The following is a 17,000-nucleotide window of genomic DNA, read 5'->3' on the forward strand; positions in this document are numbered from 1 at the left end:
AAACAAGCACTTAGTAGTGGGGATGTTGAGGTTGTAGTTTCAATGAGCAAGGCAGAGGCAAAAAGCCTGATATGGACAGTGATGGTGCAGAGATGGCAGGAGCAGTGGAGGGCAGGCATTTTTTTCAAGTACAGAGGAAGGTCGGGGAGGGGAGGATGGCAGGAAGGGACAGAAGAGAGGAGGCTATTTATATAAGATAAAGGCTGGGACACAGCCAGTTGAATAAGACCTTAAATGTGATAGGAAAGCATCCAACGGGAAAGTGTGATTATTGCCAGGAAACAGAGACCGTGGAGCATGTATTGCTACAGCGTGGGCAGTATCAGAGGGAAAGAGAGAGGCTGAGATCTAGTATGTGGGAGAGGGGATACAGGAAATTAGTTTAAAGAATATACTGATTAGAACGTCATTAGATATAGTCTCAAATAGTTTGTTATATTTTTTAAGAGAAACGGGGCTGGCAGGTATGATTTAGTTTCTCCCTGTCTCTGGCCCACACTCCAGTACAGTAGGTGGCGGTAATGCGCCATAACGTTGGATGCCAATCGCCGATAAACCCCACTGAAGAAGCGGACTTGCTGTATGCATTGTCTAAGCACAGCGTAGATTTGATCCATAGTTCGGGGAATGGGAAATGGGGGTGAGTAGTGCGGATGAAATGGAGGAAATTGAGAAAAAGTTGGTGAAGCAACAGCTGTGCTGGAACGCAAACAATATGGGTGTCAGTTGTGATGATATAGAGCAGGAGGATGAGGGACAAGGACTGGAATGGTCGGTAGTGGAAAGATAGGAAAAAGAGAGATCATGATACAGAAAGCAGTGGAGCATCTAGTAAAGAAAGCATGAGGAGGGCCAAGGTAGGAAGCAAAAATGGTAGATTGTTAATATTGTGTGGTAGCCTGGCTCCGCAAGAGAAGCCATGTCCCTGGTGCTTATGCTAGATTGAGGAGAGTCTTCACTGGGGTCCCAATATCTATGTCTATGTGAAGGGAGGCAGAGAGATTGAGGCCAAAAGGTTGATCAGTAGGAAAGAGGGTCAAAGAAGTGAAAGCATATCAGTGATGCTGAGGTTTGAGAAAGTCTTGCCTGGAAAAGTACAGGTAGGATTTCTTAGTTTCAATGTTAGAGAACTTGTCCCATATGCACTGCAGTGTTTTAAATGACAAAGAATGTGGCGTGTCGCTGCTCAGTGTAAAGGAAAGAAAAGATGTGCCAAGTGTGGAGGGGCACATGATTACGGCGAAGCAATGTGAAGGTTAAGTGTTGTAATTGTGGGGGAGAACACAGTGCAGCATTTGGTGGATGCCAGGTACAGAGAGAGGCTAGAGAGGCTCAGAGATATAGGATCAGTCATGATGTATCGTATGCAGAGGCCGTCAAACAGATTGGTAGAACTACAGTGCGGACTGATGGAGCTTACATGGATGTAGCTGTAGTAAGTGGACCTACTGTCGGGGCTGGTGCTTCTGATGGTCCTGGCATGGTTTTGAGACCTGTTCAGAAATCTTGTGCTCATGAACTTTGATAATGAATAAAATTGTCTTCATAGATTTTATTGGTAAGGTTATCAATACGACTCGGGATGTGGAAAGCAGAAATGCCAGGTTGAAGGTTATTGCGGAGACAGCAAAATAGATATTGGGGGTAACAGATTGAAATGGTTGTTGACATGCAGAACAATCATAAGGGTGGAGTGTTTCAGCATGATATAGATAACGTTTAATGGGTTTGGGAAGGGTGTGGTAGAAGTGAGGGATTTATTTGGTTTAGATTTTTTTTTTCATGGTAGTGCTGAATTGAGCAGATCGTGATTGATCGTACATTCCAGCACAGTAGGTGGCGGCATGCGATTGTTTGCGGACCGCCATGATAGCATAGAAGAAATGAAAGAAGAAGTTGTTTCTAGGAACCAAGACCAACCCTCGTTTCCTGTCGGACATTCACATTTGTGACACACTGCAGAAGTACACATTTCAGCACGACGTACGGAAAGCATGTGTATATATCTGTTTGTAAAGCATAACGAGTTTGTAAGTATTCATTTAGGTATTTGTAGAGATGAACTATTGCGGTTCAAACCGTGATTACGGATTAGTTGTATTATTATCATTACTTTAGCAAATGTAATTGGCTAGCTTATTTACGAACTAATGCTTGATCTCCTGATCACATGTTAGCAAAACTAGCTAGCAAGCTAACTTCATCCAAGAAGCCAATTTACTGAGCAACAGGACGTTTGAAGTATAGTCGGCTGTCACATATTAAGTCAAAGGCTAGTCGCTTAGCAATGTTTACTTTTTAAAATGAGACGTGAAGACTAACGTTATAATGAAAGTTCAGGCTGCCATTACACTGCAACTTGTCTTTAGCAGCTATAGTTAGCTAACGTTAGCTTGCATCTGCCTTCCACTCAAAAATTCCGAAGAGGAGAATTGACAGCCATATTTTCTAAATCAAAGCTCAGTCCTCGAGATATGATGTCTAAAGTCAAGCCAGAGAAAACGGACTCTGCTGCTTCTTCTAAAACGCCAGAATCCAGCCAGGACCAAAAGACAAAGAAGCCACTAAGGAAAAAGTTTTTTGAACACACCAAGAAACAACCAGTGGCAAAAGATCAAGGTAAAACCAACGTGTTGCTTCCTCCGAAAGATGCCAAACAGTTTTCAGCCAACTGGAAAACGTTACTAGAGGTAAGGACTTGGTTATGACTTAGCTAAGTGAGAAATGTTGTGATAAAGATTTTGGAAAGATGATACAGACCTGAAGGCATTGGTGCAATGTCATTACTGTCTAAAATGGGATGTTATGATGCTATTAAAGCTCGCTCATTCTCTACTTGCAGGTGTTCAAATCCAATCCCCTGCCAGTAAAAAATAAACCAGTTCAGCAGAACTCAAAGAAGGAAGTCCCTAAGAAACCCACTAAAGACATTTCAAAGAAGGACGAGGCTAAAGACTTATCAAAGACAGTGAATGATGCCAAGCCCATGCAGGTGAACAGTAGGAAAGTAGGGAAGGACAGTGCCGTTCCCAATAAATCCCAGGTGAATGGGAAAGGTCCAGGAACATCGGGGACAGAACAACCCAAAGCCAAGAAGAAGAAACAGAACAATTCCCAGGTGGAGGGTAACACACAGATGAAGAAGAAGATGAAAATGGAGGAAGTGGAGGAAAAGAAACCCACTGAGTAAGTCCGTCCAGTGTTATCAATATTTTGCTCATAAGCAAAATATCTTGACAGGTGTGTGTGTGTATATATATATATAACTATTGAGATTTTGACTTCAACAACCTCTCACTGTTGTGAAAAGCATGTGCACGGTTTGTGTCTGAGTGTTCAGTCACTTCTATAGGTTTTGATGCAAGTTTGACAACTGACTAAGGTCAAATTGTCACATTATTTCCACTGGCACCTCAGTGTTGGTTAATGTGTGTGGGGGTTAATACATATAATCTGTCCTCTACTAGATCGGACATGTGGTTTGATGACGTGGACCCTGACGACATTGAGGCCACAGTTGGGACAGAGGCAGCAGATATCATGAGGAAGATGCAAGGCACTCGAAAGACAGATGCCCAGACCACAGAGAAGGCGCTGGTCAAGGACAGGGGGTTTGAGGGGTAAGTTAGAGGACACCAGCAGCTCTTAATAGTAAGGTGTATATCTGCATGTGCTCTATGACAGCAGCAGCTGAGTTGGAAAAGTAGCAGTTTCTATAACAGACTACACTGCGTGCACAATTATTAGGCAAATTGTATTCCTCAGGATTAATTTTATTGTTGAACTAACACAATGCTCTCAGTCAATCCAAAATGTTATTGAACCTCAAACCTGAATGTTTAACAAAGGAAAAGTGAGTTTTGTCTTTCTCAGGGAAATATATGTGTGCACAATTATTAGGCAACTAAATTACAAAAATAATTTCTCTCAACTCACTTGTTTATTCTCAATCTTCAGAGTAAGTGTAACAGATAAGTAACACAAAATGACAATGATATAACATTTTTGGCCTTTAAAAAATATTCAGTGACCAATATAGCCACCCTTATTTTCAATAACTGCCATGAGCCTTCCATCCATGGAGTCTGTCAGTTTCTTGATCTGTTCACGATCAATTTTCGCTGAAGCAGCAACCACAGCCTCCCAAATGCTGTTCAAAAAGGTGTATTGTCTTCCATCACTGTAAATCTCACGTTTGAGAAGGGCCCACAAGTTCTCAATAGGATTTAAGTCAGGTGAGGAAGGGGGCCAGGTCATTATTCAGGCATCTTTGAGGCCCTTGCTGGCTAGCCAAGCAGTGGAGTACTTGGATGTATGTGATGGAGCATTGTCCTGCATAAAGATCATGGCCTTCTAGAATGCTGAGGACTTCTTCCTGTACCACTGTTTGACGAAACAATCTTCCAGAAACTGACAGTAGGTTTGGGAGTTCAGTTTCAGTCCATCTTCAACCCCAAAAGGTCCAACTACCTCATCCTCAATGATAGAGCCCATACCAGTACCCCTCCTTCACCTTGCTGGCACCTGACTCAAAGTGGTGCCCTGTGTCCATTACTGATCCAGCCACGGGCCCATCCATTTGGTCCATCAAGAGTCACTTTCATTTCATCTGTCCATAAAACCTTTGAAAAATCTGTCTTCAGGTATTTCTTTGCCCAATCTTGACGCTTCAACTTGTGAATCTTATTCAGTGGTGGTCTTGTTTCAGTCTTCTTGACCTTGGCCATGTCTCTGAGCACTTGACACCTTGTACTTCTGAACACTCCAGGTAGGTTGCAGTTCTGGAATACGGTGGCACTGGAGGATAATGGGTTCCTGGTAGTTTGATGTTTAATTCTTCTCAAGTCTTTTGCAGTTCATTTGCGCCTTTTCTTCCCCATGCGTTTTTTGCGCCCCAGTTGACTATTCGCAACAAAACGTTTGAATGTCCGGTGGTCACACCTCAATAGTTTGCTATTTAAAGAGTGTCACATCCGTCTGAAAGGCATTTAACAATTTTGGCTTTTCAGTGTCAGTTAAATTTCTTTTTTGGCCCATTTTACCTGAGGTAATGAGGCTGCCTAATAATTATGCACACCTTGATATAAGGTGTTACTCACTTTCGCCACACCCTCCCTCATTACACAAATACATATCACCTGAAAATGATTAAATCCAATAAGCATTCAAGTTTATATGGTTTGGAGTTCGAAAATGTGAATAGAAACAATGATAAGATCAGAATACTCACTTGCCTAATAATTGTGCACGCAGTGAATATGGCCAGATCCTAGATTAGCAGTCCTACTCTAAGACACTTTGTGGATATGGGCCCTGAGCTTACTTCACCATAAGTACAGAGCAGAATGTTGTTGGCTCTCTTCAGTCACTTGAATGAAATGATTTCTCTGGTGTGACCAAGGCTTTTTCTCTCCCTGTTCATCATGGCACCCGTCAGCCTAACCAAGGCGGTAGCTATGGACTGTGAGATGGTGGGTGTGGGGCCAGATGGAGAGGACAGCATCGTAGCCCGGGTCTCCCTTGTCAACCAGTTTGGGAAGTGCATCTACGACAAACACGTCAAGCCCACAGAGAAGGTGACAGACTACAGGACAGCTGTCAGCGGCATCCGGCCAGAGAACATCAAAAACGGTGCCCAGCATGAGCCAAACTCAGACCTTTTTTAACACTATATTAATGTTCTTATGATGGCGTTGGAAACGGCAACAAGCTCACTAAACCCTAAAACAGTTGTCTTATTTTTGGACTAGATTTTCTGCGCATTGTTTTCAAATGTGACTTTTGTGTCATCAATGCTGTTATATGCTGCAGGTGAGAATGTGAAGACTGTACAGAAAGAGGTGGCTGAGATCCTCCAGGGGAGAACGCTAGTGGGACACGCCATTCACAATGACCTTAAGGTACACTTCTATGATATAACCTACACTAACTAAAACCTGACTTGACATCATTGTCAACATTTACATAAACTTTCCATACTGAAATCTTTCAGATTTTGCTCTTGGATCACCCAAAAAAGAGAATCAGAGACACCCAGAAGTATAAACCTTTCAAGAAAATTGTGAAGGTAAAGACAGTTTTTGGGGGGGGGGGGGGGTGTAATTATGTGTGACAGAAGGGGTTATAATAACACTATTTGAGCAAGATATGAACAGTGTTATTTTCTTTTCAGAGTGGTCGGCCCTCTCTGAAACTCCTGTGTCGGGAAATACTTAACGTCAAAGTACAGCAGGGAGAACATTCATCCGTAAATCAGCTTTTTGTCAATATTTTTTTATTTTCTAGATCACAAATATACAGTCGTCCTCTGTGAGCCATAGCCAATGTCTGAGAATGTTTTGCAGGTCCAAGACGCCCAGGCGACTATGAGATTGTACACGATGGCGAAGAAAAATTGGGAAGCAGAGATCAAGGCTAGTCATAACAACCCAGACTTAACCAAGAAGACCAAAGAACCAAGGAAGCCCAAATCAGCAAAACTCAAATGAACCTGACTGGTTCTGAAGTCTTAACTGCGTCTGTCTGTAATGGGACTGTGGACTAACCATTGACTAGGTGGCACGACTGAATTAATAACAAGTGTCTTTGGGAAGTGGAGTGAACTCGCACATATGTCTTAGTGAAGAGTCATTTTAGGAATCTCGTTCGCTGACCCATAAGGATTGCACAAAGAAGTTTGTTCAAATGAATATTGACTTTATTCAAATCCCACTCAGCCCAGATCACTCATATCTTAGTGCTCCTTCAACTATGCATCGATCTTTAATTCATTGTCTGGTACATCCTCTTCCGTGTTCTTTTTGTTCAGATCGGGTTTTAAAATGTATTCTCTTATCTAACATCCACAAGTTAGGTTTAGAGAAGATGTTGCATTTGAGGGCTTTAACATGAATTAAAAGTTTGATATCTTCAATCACATGCAGTATGTAATGTTTTTACACTTATGTGCATGGATCATGTAATAACTGGGAAAAGTCAGGCATTGTTTAAAAGGCAGAATGTTTTTATTTTGTCAGATGGGGAGAGAACAATACCATATAAGCAACAGTTTGTGTCCTCCTTTTGAAGTTCCAGATCATCATGACATAAATAAGCGACAAACCAAATTCAACATCAGCACACAGAAGCATATGCACACACTCCTGACAGCAAACTACAGGTCAGTTCTCATTTCTACTGCACGGGCAGGCAACCTGTTAACGTTTAAGATTAACGCTTCCCTTCTACGAGCCCATTGTTCCATAACACTTGTGTAGCTGTGCTGTATAGTGTAGCCATGAAGGACTTCTGTGCCTAGAGATCATGATAAACTAGGGATTAGTGTCCCTCCTGTATATGGGCAATAGAGACCTCTGGTTTATTGCATGAAACATGCAGTCAACCCAGTTGCTTTCTGTGTCAGGGAAGGTAACAGTGAAGCTACATTAGACAGCTGCTAACATGCTTATGTTGCACATTAATGAACTTGAGCCTAAATAGTATTTTATATCGTATGCCTTAGTGATAGATTATCGCTGGTTTTCCTGCAGTGTTTCATTAATTTTTACAAAAGCTGGTTCATGTGGATAGTACCTTTGCATTGGTTAAAGTGACCTGCAATAGCATGTTAGCTAGTTATCCGGTATACTGTATCTAGGAAACAAAATAGGCCTACCTGAGAACTGGTTGTGGGTGACCATTTCAACGAGTAACTAAGTTATTTCCAATCCAGAGCTAAAGTGGGAAATAATCCCAACAGTAGCATGTTGCTGTACAACACATTAGTACCTGTGATCAGAGGTTGGACATAGCATTGTATATTTCACCTGACTGAGGGACAAAGGCAAATCATGGCTCTGTGTGTTACACACTAAATAGTCCCTGAATCAAGACACATTCCCTCAGTCCTTTAAAGCATGGTTCCATGGGGCAGATCCCACTACTGTATGTAGGGTCACAAACATTCTGAGGTGGCATAGATCAATCAGGTTCTAGAAGAGAACACCAATAGCATTTGAAAGGTTAAGATGTGCTAAAGCAGCATAGCTATTCAACTCACATTCATAATCTGGTTTTCTCAAGATACACGCAACATGCAGCTGTTTGATTAGAAGTGCATTTTTAGAATGCTTCAAAAGCTGAGAAAGTAGCTCTTATACATGCACTGAAAGCTGTTAGGATTCACGGTTACATCATAGTTCCGTGTCCGAGGTCCTCTGTAGGTACATTAAACCTAAACATCCATTGTATATCGCAAGTAACGGATATAAAACAAAAAAAGAGGACTTGTTATCTTTGGGTTTACTGGATGGAATGGATATACGTTTGGGATAACTCTCAATGGATGAATTTCCGGCGGCACAATGAGAGTAACATGATTTGGGGAAATGACTTCACAAAAACAAAGCTTTCACTATCGCCCAGGTTTCTTGAAAGGCGGTTTGGCTAAGAGGGTACATAACTTTTCCTACTTGCCAAAAAGGGTAACCCCGGTAACCAGGAAAACAAAAACAGCACACAAAAACAGCACAGCAGCTAAACCTTTACAATAAATGTCATGGGGGGGAAAAAAAATCACACTAAGGACCAAACAACATTAAATATATATGGAAAAATTACACCAAGTAAGACATCAAAGATGCAGCCATTTAGGTAAATAAATAAACTCAGTAACTGAGAGGGAAGAGAGGAGCAGGGATGACATCATTGTCCCTTGGTTAAGGATCGTGTTCCTCTGTGGGAACAGGTAAAGGGATGATGGGATAGCCATCTCACTATATTGACCCGTCAGTCGTCCCGGTCATCTTCTCCTCATCCCCCTGTTTCTCGTGATTCAGCCTGGCGTAACTCACCGCATCGCCCCTGAAAGAAGCAGGGAAGAAAGCATGACAAGTCAAATCTTATTTGTCACATGCGCCGAATACAACCTTACCATGAAATGCTTACTTACAAGCCCTTAACCAACAATGAAGTTAAGAAAATATTTACTAAATAAACAAAAGTAAAACATTTAAAATAATGTTGAGGCTATATACAGGGGGTACTGGTACTGAATCAATGTGCTGGGGTACAGGTTAGTCGAGGTAATTTGTACATGTGGGTAGAGGTAAAGTGACTATGCATAGATAAAACAGTGAGTAACAGCAGTGTAAAAACAAAGAGGGGGGTGTCAATGTAAATAGTCTGGGTGGCCATTTGATTAATTGTTCAGCGGTCTTATGGCTTGGGGGTAGAGGCTGTTAAGGAGCCTTTTGGATCTACACTTGGCGCTCCGGTACCACTTGCCATGCGGTAGCAGAGAGAACAGTCTATGACTTGGTTTTTGGAGTCTTTGACGATTTTTTGGGGCGTTCCTCTGACACCGCCTAGTATATAGGTCCTGGATGGCAGGAAGCTTGGCCCCAGTGATGTACTGGGCTGTACACACTAACCTCTATAGCACCTTCCGGTCGGATGCCGAGCAGTTGCCATACCAGGCGATGCAACCGGTCAGGATGCTCTCAATGGTGCAGCTGTATAACTTTTTGAGGATCTGGGGATCCATGTAAAATCTTTTCAGCTTCTTGAGGGGGAAACGACATTGTCGTGTCCTCTTCACATCTTTCTTGGTATGTTTGGACCATGATAGTTTGTTGGTGATGTTGAACTTAACTCTCGACCCGCTCTGTCGATGTGAATGGGGGCGTGTTCGGCCCTCCTTTTCCTGTAGTCCACAATCATCTCCTGTGTCTTGTTCACGTTGAGGGAGAGGTTGATGTCCTGCCACCACTGCCAGGTCTCTGACCTCCTCCCTATAGGCTGTCTTCATTGTTGTCGGTAATCAGGCCTACCCTCGTTGTGTCATCAGCAAACCTAATTGTGGTGTTGGAGTCGTGCTTGGCCACGCAGTTGTGGGTGAACAGCGAGTACAGGAAGGGACTAAGCACCCACCCCTGAGGGGGCCCTGTGTTGAGGATCAGCATGGCAGATGTGTTGTTGCCTACCCTTACCACCTGGGGTACGGCCCGTCAGGAAGTCCAGGATCCAGTTGAAGAGGGAGGTGTTTAGTCCCAGGGTCCTTAGCTTAGTAATGAGCTTTGAGGGCACTATGGTGTTGAACACTGAGCTGTAGTCAATGAACAGCATTCTCACATGGGTGTTCCTTTTGTCTAGGTGGGAAAGGACAGTGTAGAATGTGATTGCATCATCTGTGGATCTGTTGGGGTCGGTATGCGAATTGGAGTGGGTCTAGGCTTTCCGGGATGATGGTGTTGATGTGAGCCATGACCAGCCTTTCAAAGCACTTCATGGCTACCGACATCAGTGCTACGTGGCAGTAGACATTTAGGCAGGTTACCTTCGCTTTCTTGGGCACAGGGACTATGATGGTCTGCTTGAAACATGTAGGTATTACAGACTGACAGGGAGCGGTTGAAAATGTCAGTGAAGACACTTGTCAGTTGGTCCGCGTATGCTCTGAGTACACGTCCTGGTAATCCGTCTGGCCCCGTGGCCTTGTGAATGTTGACCTGTTTAAAGGTCTTTCTCACATTGGCTACGGAGAGCGTGATCACACAGTCTTCCGGAACAGCTGGTGCTCTCATGCATGCTTCAGTGTTGCTTGCCTCGAAGTGAGAATAAAAGGCATTTAGCCCGTCTGGTAGGCTCGCGTCACTGGGCAGCTTGATTTCCCTTTGTAGTCTGTAATATTTTGCAAGCCCTGCCACATCCAACGAGCATCAGAGCCGGTGTAGTAGGACTTAATGTTAATCCTGTATTGACGCTTTGACTGATGGTTTGTCTGAGGGCATAGCGGGATTTCTTATAAGCGTACGGATTAGTGGCCCGCTCCTTGAAAGTGGCAGCTGTAGCCTTTAGCTCGGTGTGGATGTTGCCTGTAATCCATGGCTTCTGGTTGGGATATGTATGTACGGTCACTATGGGGACGAAGTCGTCGATGCCCTTATTGATAAAGCCAGTGAGGTGGTATACTCCTCAATGCCATTTGATGAATCCCAAAACATTCCAATCTGTGCTAGCAAAACAGCGTAGCATCCACATCATCTGACCACTTCCTTATTGAGCGAGTCACTGGTACTTCCTGCTTTAGTTTTTGCTTGTAAGCAGGAATCAGGAGGATAGAACTATGGTCAGATTTTCCAAAGAGAACAGGGAGATGTTAAATATAATGTTGAATGACAGATTCACAGGGTTACTTTTTGTCACTCAAGGTTATAAGGAGTATGAACAAAGTAGTTCTCCTGTTACAAGACGTTACATTATTTTACATTTAATGAATCTTGTTACTGATTAATAACACCTGAAAATCTAAAAGTTGATTAAGAAATTTGAACTGAAAGGGGAGAAAGTGCGAGAAAGAAACAAATTACATCTAAAATACATACACTATGTACACACACAGTACATTCAAACCAAGATGTTATCACTAAAGTATAAATAGGAAAGTCATACTTTTTGCCCAGGGAGGCGAGACCATAGAGGACTCCTGTAGCGAAGGCAATGGCATTCCCAAACAACGTGGTGATGGAGAAGCTCAGGAATATGGGAAACAGTGCCATCCTGGAAATAAGAGAAACGGGGATTGATTACAGAGAATATGAAGTGTGTTTTTCAACTGTGATATAGGAAAAAGTGCCATCCTAAAAATAAGAGAAACGGGGATTGATTGATTACATCGGTGTTTCCCAAACTCGGTCCTTGGGACCCCAAGGGGTGCACCTTTTGATTCTTGCCCTAGCACTACACATCTGATTGAAATAATCAACTAATCATCAAGGTTTATTTTTAATCAGTTGTGTAGTGCTAGGACAAAAACCAAAATGTGCACCCCTTAAGTGTCCCGAGGAAGGAGTATGGGAAACACTGGATCACATTAAACCTGTAGTGGGTTTATCAACTGGTTAAAGGTTCATTTAAATTCTAGACCTAGACAAATGGACAGGTGAGACCTGTGAAGCCAGCAGGTCTCAGTCCAGTTCTTACCCACAGTAGAAGAAGGCTTTCTGCCATGGCTTGAATTTGTCAGCTCTAGCCGCCACTGCATTCGCAAACTCAATGAACTGGCAGCAGAATGGGACTTCACACAGGAACAACACAAAGGCATTCAACCTTGAAACAGGAGGAGGACGTTAACACGGCGCTGGTGAATATTTTTACACACACACATACAAGCAAACACACAAAGGCACACACACTACTGGATGTAGGCATATAAGGATCATATTGTGGAAGACTGAAACTTACACCATCCATACTCCAGCTGCGATGTTTAAGGGGTTGACAGTGACACACATCCACACTCCTGAGATGGCACATGCTTCAGTGGGAGAGAAAATGATATTACATGCAATGTTACATTTCTCATTATGCAACCAGATCAAGTACATACAGGCACAAATAGGGATACCATGAATACCAACAGACTATAATAAAAGGAGGCTTTGTTCCAAGTTAGAGAGATGAGAAATAGTGGTATTACTCTGACGAAACCTTATTCATACAAACTCAAATCAAATAAAGCTTAACTAGAAACCACAAGGGCCTGCATTTGCCATTTAAACAAACATGGTTTTGATACCAGGGAAACCACCACAAGAGGCTCAGCTCTTCTCTGGCAGAGAGCTATATTTGAGACAAATAGGAGGCAGATGATGGGTATTAATCAGAGTTTACAGGCCCCCTGCTAAGATCCTACAAGGCCCCTGCTATACACTGCCTGGTTGGCTCTGCTGGGTGCTACCAGTCCAGTGGCCACACTGTGAGCATGATTAGGGACAGACAATGAACAGATGGGATACTTACTCGTATTACATCCATTGTACTGTGTACACACACAAGCCGGTACAGTCTTAAGTAAATTAATTCACACAGTATCTCATCAATGATGAGACAGCTCATCTTGTCTTTTGTACCCAACTTTGATTTTGGCAAAATTATTAACTTGTGTGGTTTGAAACCATTTAAAGATGCACTATGCAAAAATTGCTAAAGCCATTTCCTGGTTGCTAAAATTCTAATAGTTTGCCTAATTTCAGTTTGTGACAAAACAAGCACGTAAAGTGTAGCGAATCATTGTACCATCTAAACCGCTGTGAAATATTTTCCATAACCGACAATATTGTATTTTCAGCTGTTTGAAACTGGTGTACAAAACCGGAAAAAAAAAAAAAACACAAAGCATAATAGCGCACTTAGAACAGATCTGCCACTTCTTATACATGCTTTTAATGAGAACGACACATCTATAACTCCTATTTCTATGTGAATTTTGGTCAGGTCACCCAAAAAGTTACATACTGCAGCATAAACAAATCTTGAAAACACGGCTCAGGATTTCTATCAGGAGAGAAACCTTACGCTACTAGTAACTGATTGATGGAAGAAAACATTTTTTAATTGACTCCCTTTTTCTCCCCAATTTTGTGAAATCCAATTGGTAGTTACAGTCCTGTCCCGTCGCTGCAACTCCCGTACGGACTCGGGAGAGACGAAGATCGAGAGCCGTGCGTCCTCCGAAACACGACCCCCTGCTAAGCCGCACTGCTTTTTGACACACTGCTCGCTTAACCCGGAAGCCAGCCGTACCAATGTGTCGGAGAAAACACTGTGCATGTGACCGGCCCGCCACAAGGAGTCGCTAGAGCGCGATGAGACAAGGACATCCCGGCCAAACCCTCACGACGCTGGGCCAATTAGGAACAAACCCAGGTCTGTAGTGAACGCCTTAAGCACTGCGATGCAGTGCCTTAGACCGCTGCGCCACTCCGGAGGCTCGTGATGGAGATCTTATACTAGTGTGATTAAATGAAACGTTATGATACCAGACAAGACCATTCAGCTAGCTAGCACACTCATGCCATATAACCACAGACATCCACACACAAGACACACATACATGCAGTACTCTGCAGCAGCTAACATCAGAGGAAGCATATAGGACCTATCCTGCACTCTGATTCTACAACATGCTGAATAATACAGAGCCCATTGACTATGCAATGGTCCTGCATGGGAATGTGATACAGCGGCCAATACTCCCGTATAACAGCCACAGCAAGGCAGGAAAGGGATAGGTGGGAAGGGAGGGCAGGGCTGCAATAGGCCTAATGCTGGGGAAGTGCAACGTAAGCACAAACATCAACTCTGTGTCTCACACAAGGACTGTATATATGAATGGACAAAGCCATTGATCATGTGTCACCATACATTCCTATGTGAAAACTCAATGGCTCATTGAAGCCAAATTAAGTCGGTTATGATGGCGTCTCACGGAGACATGACATGTGCAGTTTTAGCTAGTCCATGAAGTGAAGCAATTATTGGTACCTTGATTGAATTTTTTATTTATTTACACGAAAACTGACCACGAAGATTGCTATTTTTCCATTCACTGTAAATGGGGGATCCTGTTTCTGCTAACAATGCCTGCAGTCAGCCTTGAACTTCCATGGCTTTAATAAGAAGAGCAGTCTTCTCCCCTGGTCTCACACGGAGTCCCTGAGGGAAGATATACTCTAGCAAACATTATAAAATGGAAGCTATCACTGAATAGATATGACTTAGAAGATGTGTGCCAGTCAGGCAAGCAGACAGCCTATGATTGTGCCCATTCCCAGCCTCCTGGTGCAGTGAGGGGACAAGGGAAAAGGGGATACCTAGTCAGTTGCACAACTGAATGCATTTAACCCGACCACTCTGAATCAGAGAGGTGCAGGGGGGCTGCCTTAAATCGACATCATCAGCCCCCGAGAAGCAAGGGCAGAACGGCATATTTTTTCCACCTTGCCGGTTACTGGCACAACGCTCTTAACCGCTAGGCTACCTGCCGCAGAACACGTGACCAATGGGTTTAGCGCTGTACAGAGAGATGTGGGGGTAGAGTGGTGTGCCAGTGCTTTGTCTGGGCAGACAGACGGGCTCAGTGAGGAGACTGAAGGCCTTGACTAAAACACTGTAATATTTCAAAGAAAGCACATCCACAGAGCTTCCTAAAGAGAATATAGCGTCATTATCCAACAGCACAATACTCACAATTCTGTGTGTGTATCAGCAATACTCGTATCACTGCCTGGTATGGCAACTGCTTGGCATCCGACCGTAAGGCTCTACAGAGGTTGGTGCATACAACCCAGTACATCAATGGGGCCAAGCTTCCTGCCGTTCAGGACCTATATATAAATTGTTCTCTCTACAACCGCACGACAAGCGGTACTGGAGCACCAAGTCTAGGTCCAAAAGGCTTCTACCCACAAGCCATAAGACTGCTGAACAATTAATCAAATGGCCACCCGGACTATTAACATTGACCCCCCCCCCCCTTGTTTTTACACTTCTGCTACTCGCTGTTTATTATCCATGCATAGTCACTTTACCCCTACCATACAAATTACTTCGACTAACCTGTATCCCCGCACATTGATTCGATACCAGTACCCCCTGTATATAGCATCATTATTGTTATTTTATTGTGTTACTTTTTTTCTTTTTAATTCATTTTACTTTTGTTTATTTAGTAAATGACTACTTATTGAACTGCATTGTTGGTTAAGGACTTGTAAGTATGCATTTCACGGTAAGGTCTACACCTATTTTATCGGGCGCATGTGACAAATACAACTTTGTTTTATTCGATTTTTGGCCATGTTAAATAAATAAACAAACAATCTAAATGCTTCTTTGTAAATAGGCTAGTATGCCAGGAATAGGTCATGAGGAAAAACGTTAAACATGCTTCATGATCTGTCACTGTCATGAAAGGCATAGACCCCATTAAAAGATTTAGAGACTAGACGTGGAAGCCGGGTGCGCCAGGACCGATTAGAATCGAACAGTCGTGTATACAGTCAGCAGGTGCAACCACAGTAGATAAGAAAATGGATGGTTAGCTTTTACTTACATACTCCGCCCAGGACCCCAGCGATTTTGCAGAGCCATCGATACCACCATGACATGCCATCATCATCGATGACAGGTTTTGGAGCTGCTGCCTCGTCGGAGTTCATTTTGCCCCAATAAATTATTCAGTGACTTGCCTTAGTCAATTGAACAATGGCCATTGACTGGGGCTCACTAGGACAACAAAAGCTAACGTTACCTGGCCAACGTCAATGATCTTGCTAACAGTTGACAAAAACATATATTTCGTGTTAACGATAGCTTTGATCGTGTCTCTACTCTGGCTAGCTAGATAACAATCTATGGTGGTTATTAACTGAGCATGGTTTTGTCTTCAAGATAGCTCATATAGCAAACTGGTTAGCTTAGATGCTAACGGTTGCCTCTGTCGCCAAAGCCTGTTAGCTTGTGTCAACTGCCAATGTATACCAACTTTCCTATCCAACAAACTTGCCAGTTATCAGTTTTTCTTTCAAATTATACAGCTACCATTATTCATTTACACCATTAAAAAAATTACGATTATTACGACCTGCTCTGTCCGCTGTTTCCTGTCCTGTCTTCTTCGGTGGGGTTTATTGGCGGTTGGCATCCAACGTTATGGTGCAGTACCGCCTCGTACTGTACTGGAGTGTGGGCCAAAAACAGGGAGAAGCAAAATCCTAGCTGCCAGCCCGGTTGTCCTTAAAAAAAGATATCAAAATATTTTAGACTATATTTAATGATGTTCTTCTTAATATACTCTTAAAACGAATTTCCTGTATCCCCCTTGTCCCTCATACTAGATCTCTTTCACATTTAAGAATTTATTGAACTTGCTGTGTTCCACCTTTAATCTTGTAAAAATAGCCTTGCCTGCCCTGAGTATCTCTATTCCACTGCTCCTGCCATCTCTGCACCATCACTGTCCATATCAGGATTTGTCTCTTCCTTGCTCATTGAAACTACAACATCAACATTCCCACTTCTAAGTGCTTGTTTAGCCAGTACATCAACTGTCTCATTCCCCTCCACCCCCACATGGGCTGAGACCCAAGTAAATCTTATCGGTTTAATCCTGCCATGGGTCCTCATAAAGCAGGTCTTGTCTGCTACGTGAGCTAAAGGACTGGAGACTCATCAACACT

At 43.1% G+C, this 17,000-nt stretch overlaps 2 protein-coding genes across 3 annotated transcripts; one reads left to right on the forward strand and one right to left on the reverse strand.

Moving 5' to 3' along the window:
* Positions 1-1,923: 1,923 nt before the first annotated feature.
* LOC115203851 (RNA exonuclease 4-like) lies at positions 1,924-6,916 on the forward strand. Of its 2 annotated transcripts, none has more exons than XM_029768897.1 (9): positions 1,924-2,030; positions 2,460-2,690; positions 2,843-3,186; positions 3,468-3,620; positions 5,438-5,631; positions 5,812-5,900; positions 5,993-6,067; positions 6,173-6,247; positions 6,345-6,916. In XM_029768897.1, exons 1-9 carry the CDS (start codon positions 1,995-1,997, stop codon positions 6,486-6,488), a joined length of 1,341 nt encoding a protein of 446 aa, XP_029624757.1. In that variant the 5' UTR covers positions 1,924-1,994; the 3' UTR covers positions 6,489-6,916. The 2 variants fall into 2 exon arrangements, with proteins under 2 accessions (XP_029624757.1, XP_029624758.1); XM_029768898.1 differs by having other exon boundaries at positions 1,943-2,030; positions 2,423-2,690.
* A 66-nt stretch (positions 6,917-6,982) lies between these two features.
* Positions 6,983-16,498, reverse strand: LOC115203852 (calcium channel flower homolog). The gene is made up of 6 exons (XM_029768899.1): positions 16,406-16,498; positions 15,875-16,047; positions 12,223-12,295; positions 11,962-12,087; positions 11,431-11,538; positions 6,983-8,841 (listed from the first exon to the last, which is right to left on the reverse strand). Exons 2-6 carry the CDS (start codon positions 15,978-15,980, stop codon positions 8,754-8,756), a joined length of 501 nt encoding a protein of 166 aa, XP_029624759.1. The 5' UTR covers positions 15,981-16,047; positions 16,406-16,498; the 3' UTR covers positions 6,983-8,753.
* Positions 16,499-17,000: the final 502 nt, after the last annotated feature.

Source organism: Salmo trutta, chromosome 12 (genome assembly GCF_901001165.1).
Source record: "Salmo trutta chromosome 12, fSalTru1.1, whole genome shotgun sequence".
In the NCBI taxonomy this organism is placed as follows: domain Eukaryota; kingdom Metazoa; phylum Chordata; class Actinopteri; order Salmoniformes; family Salmonidae; genus Salmo; species Salmo trutta.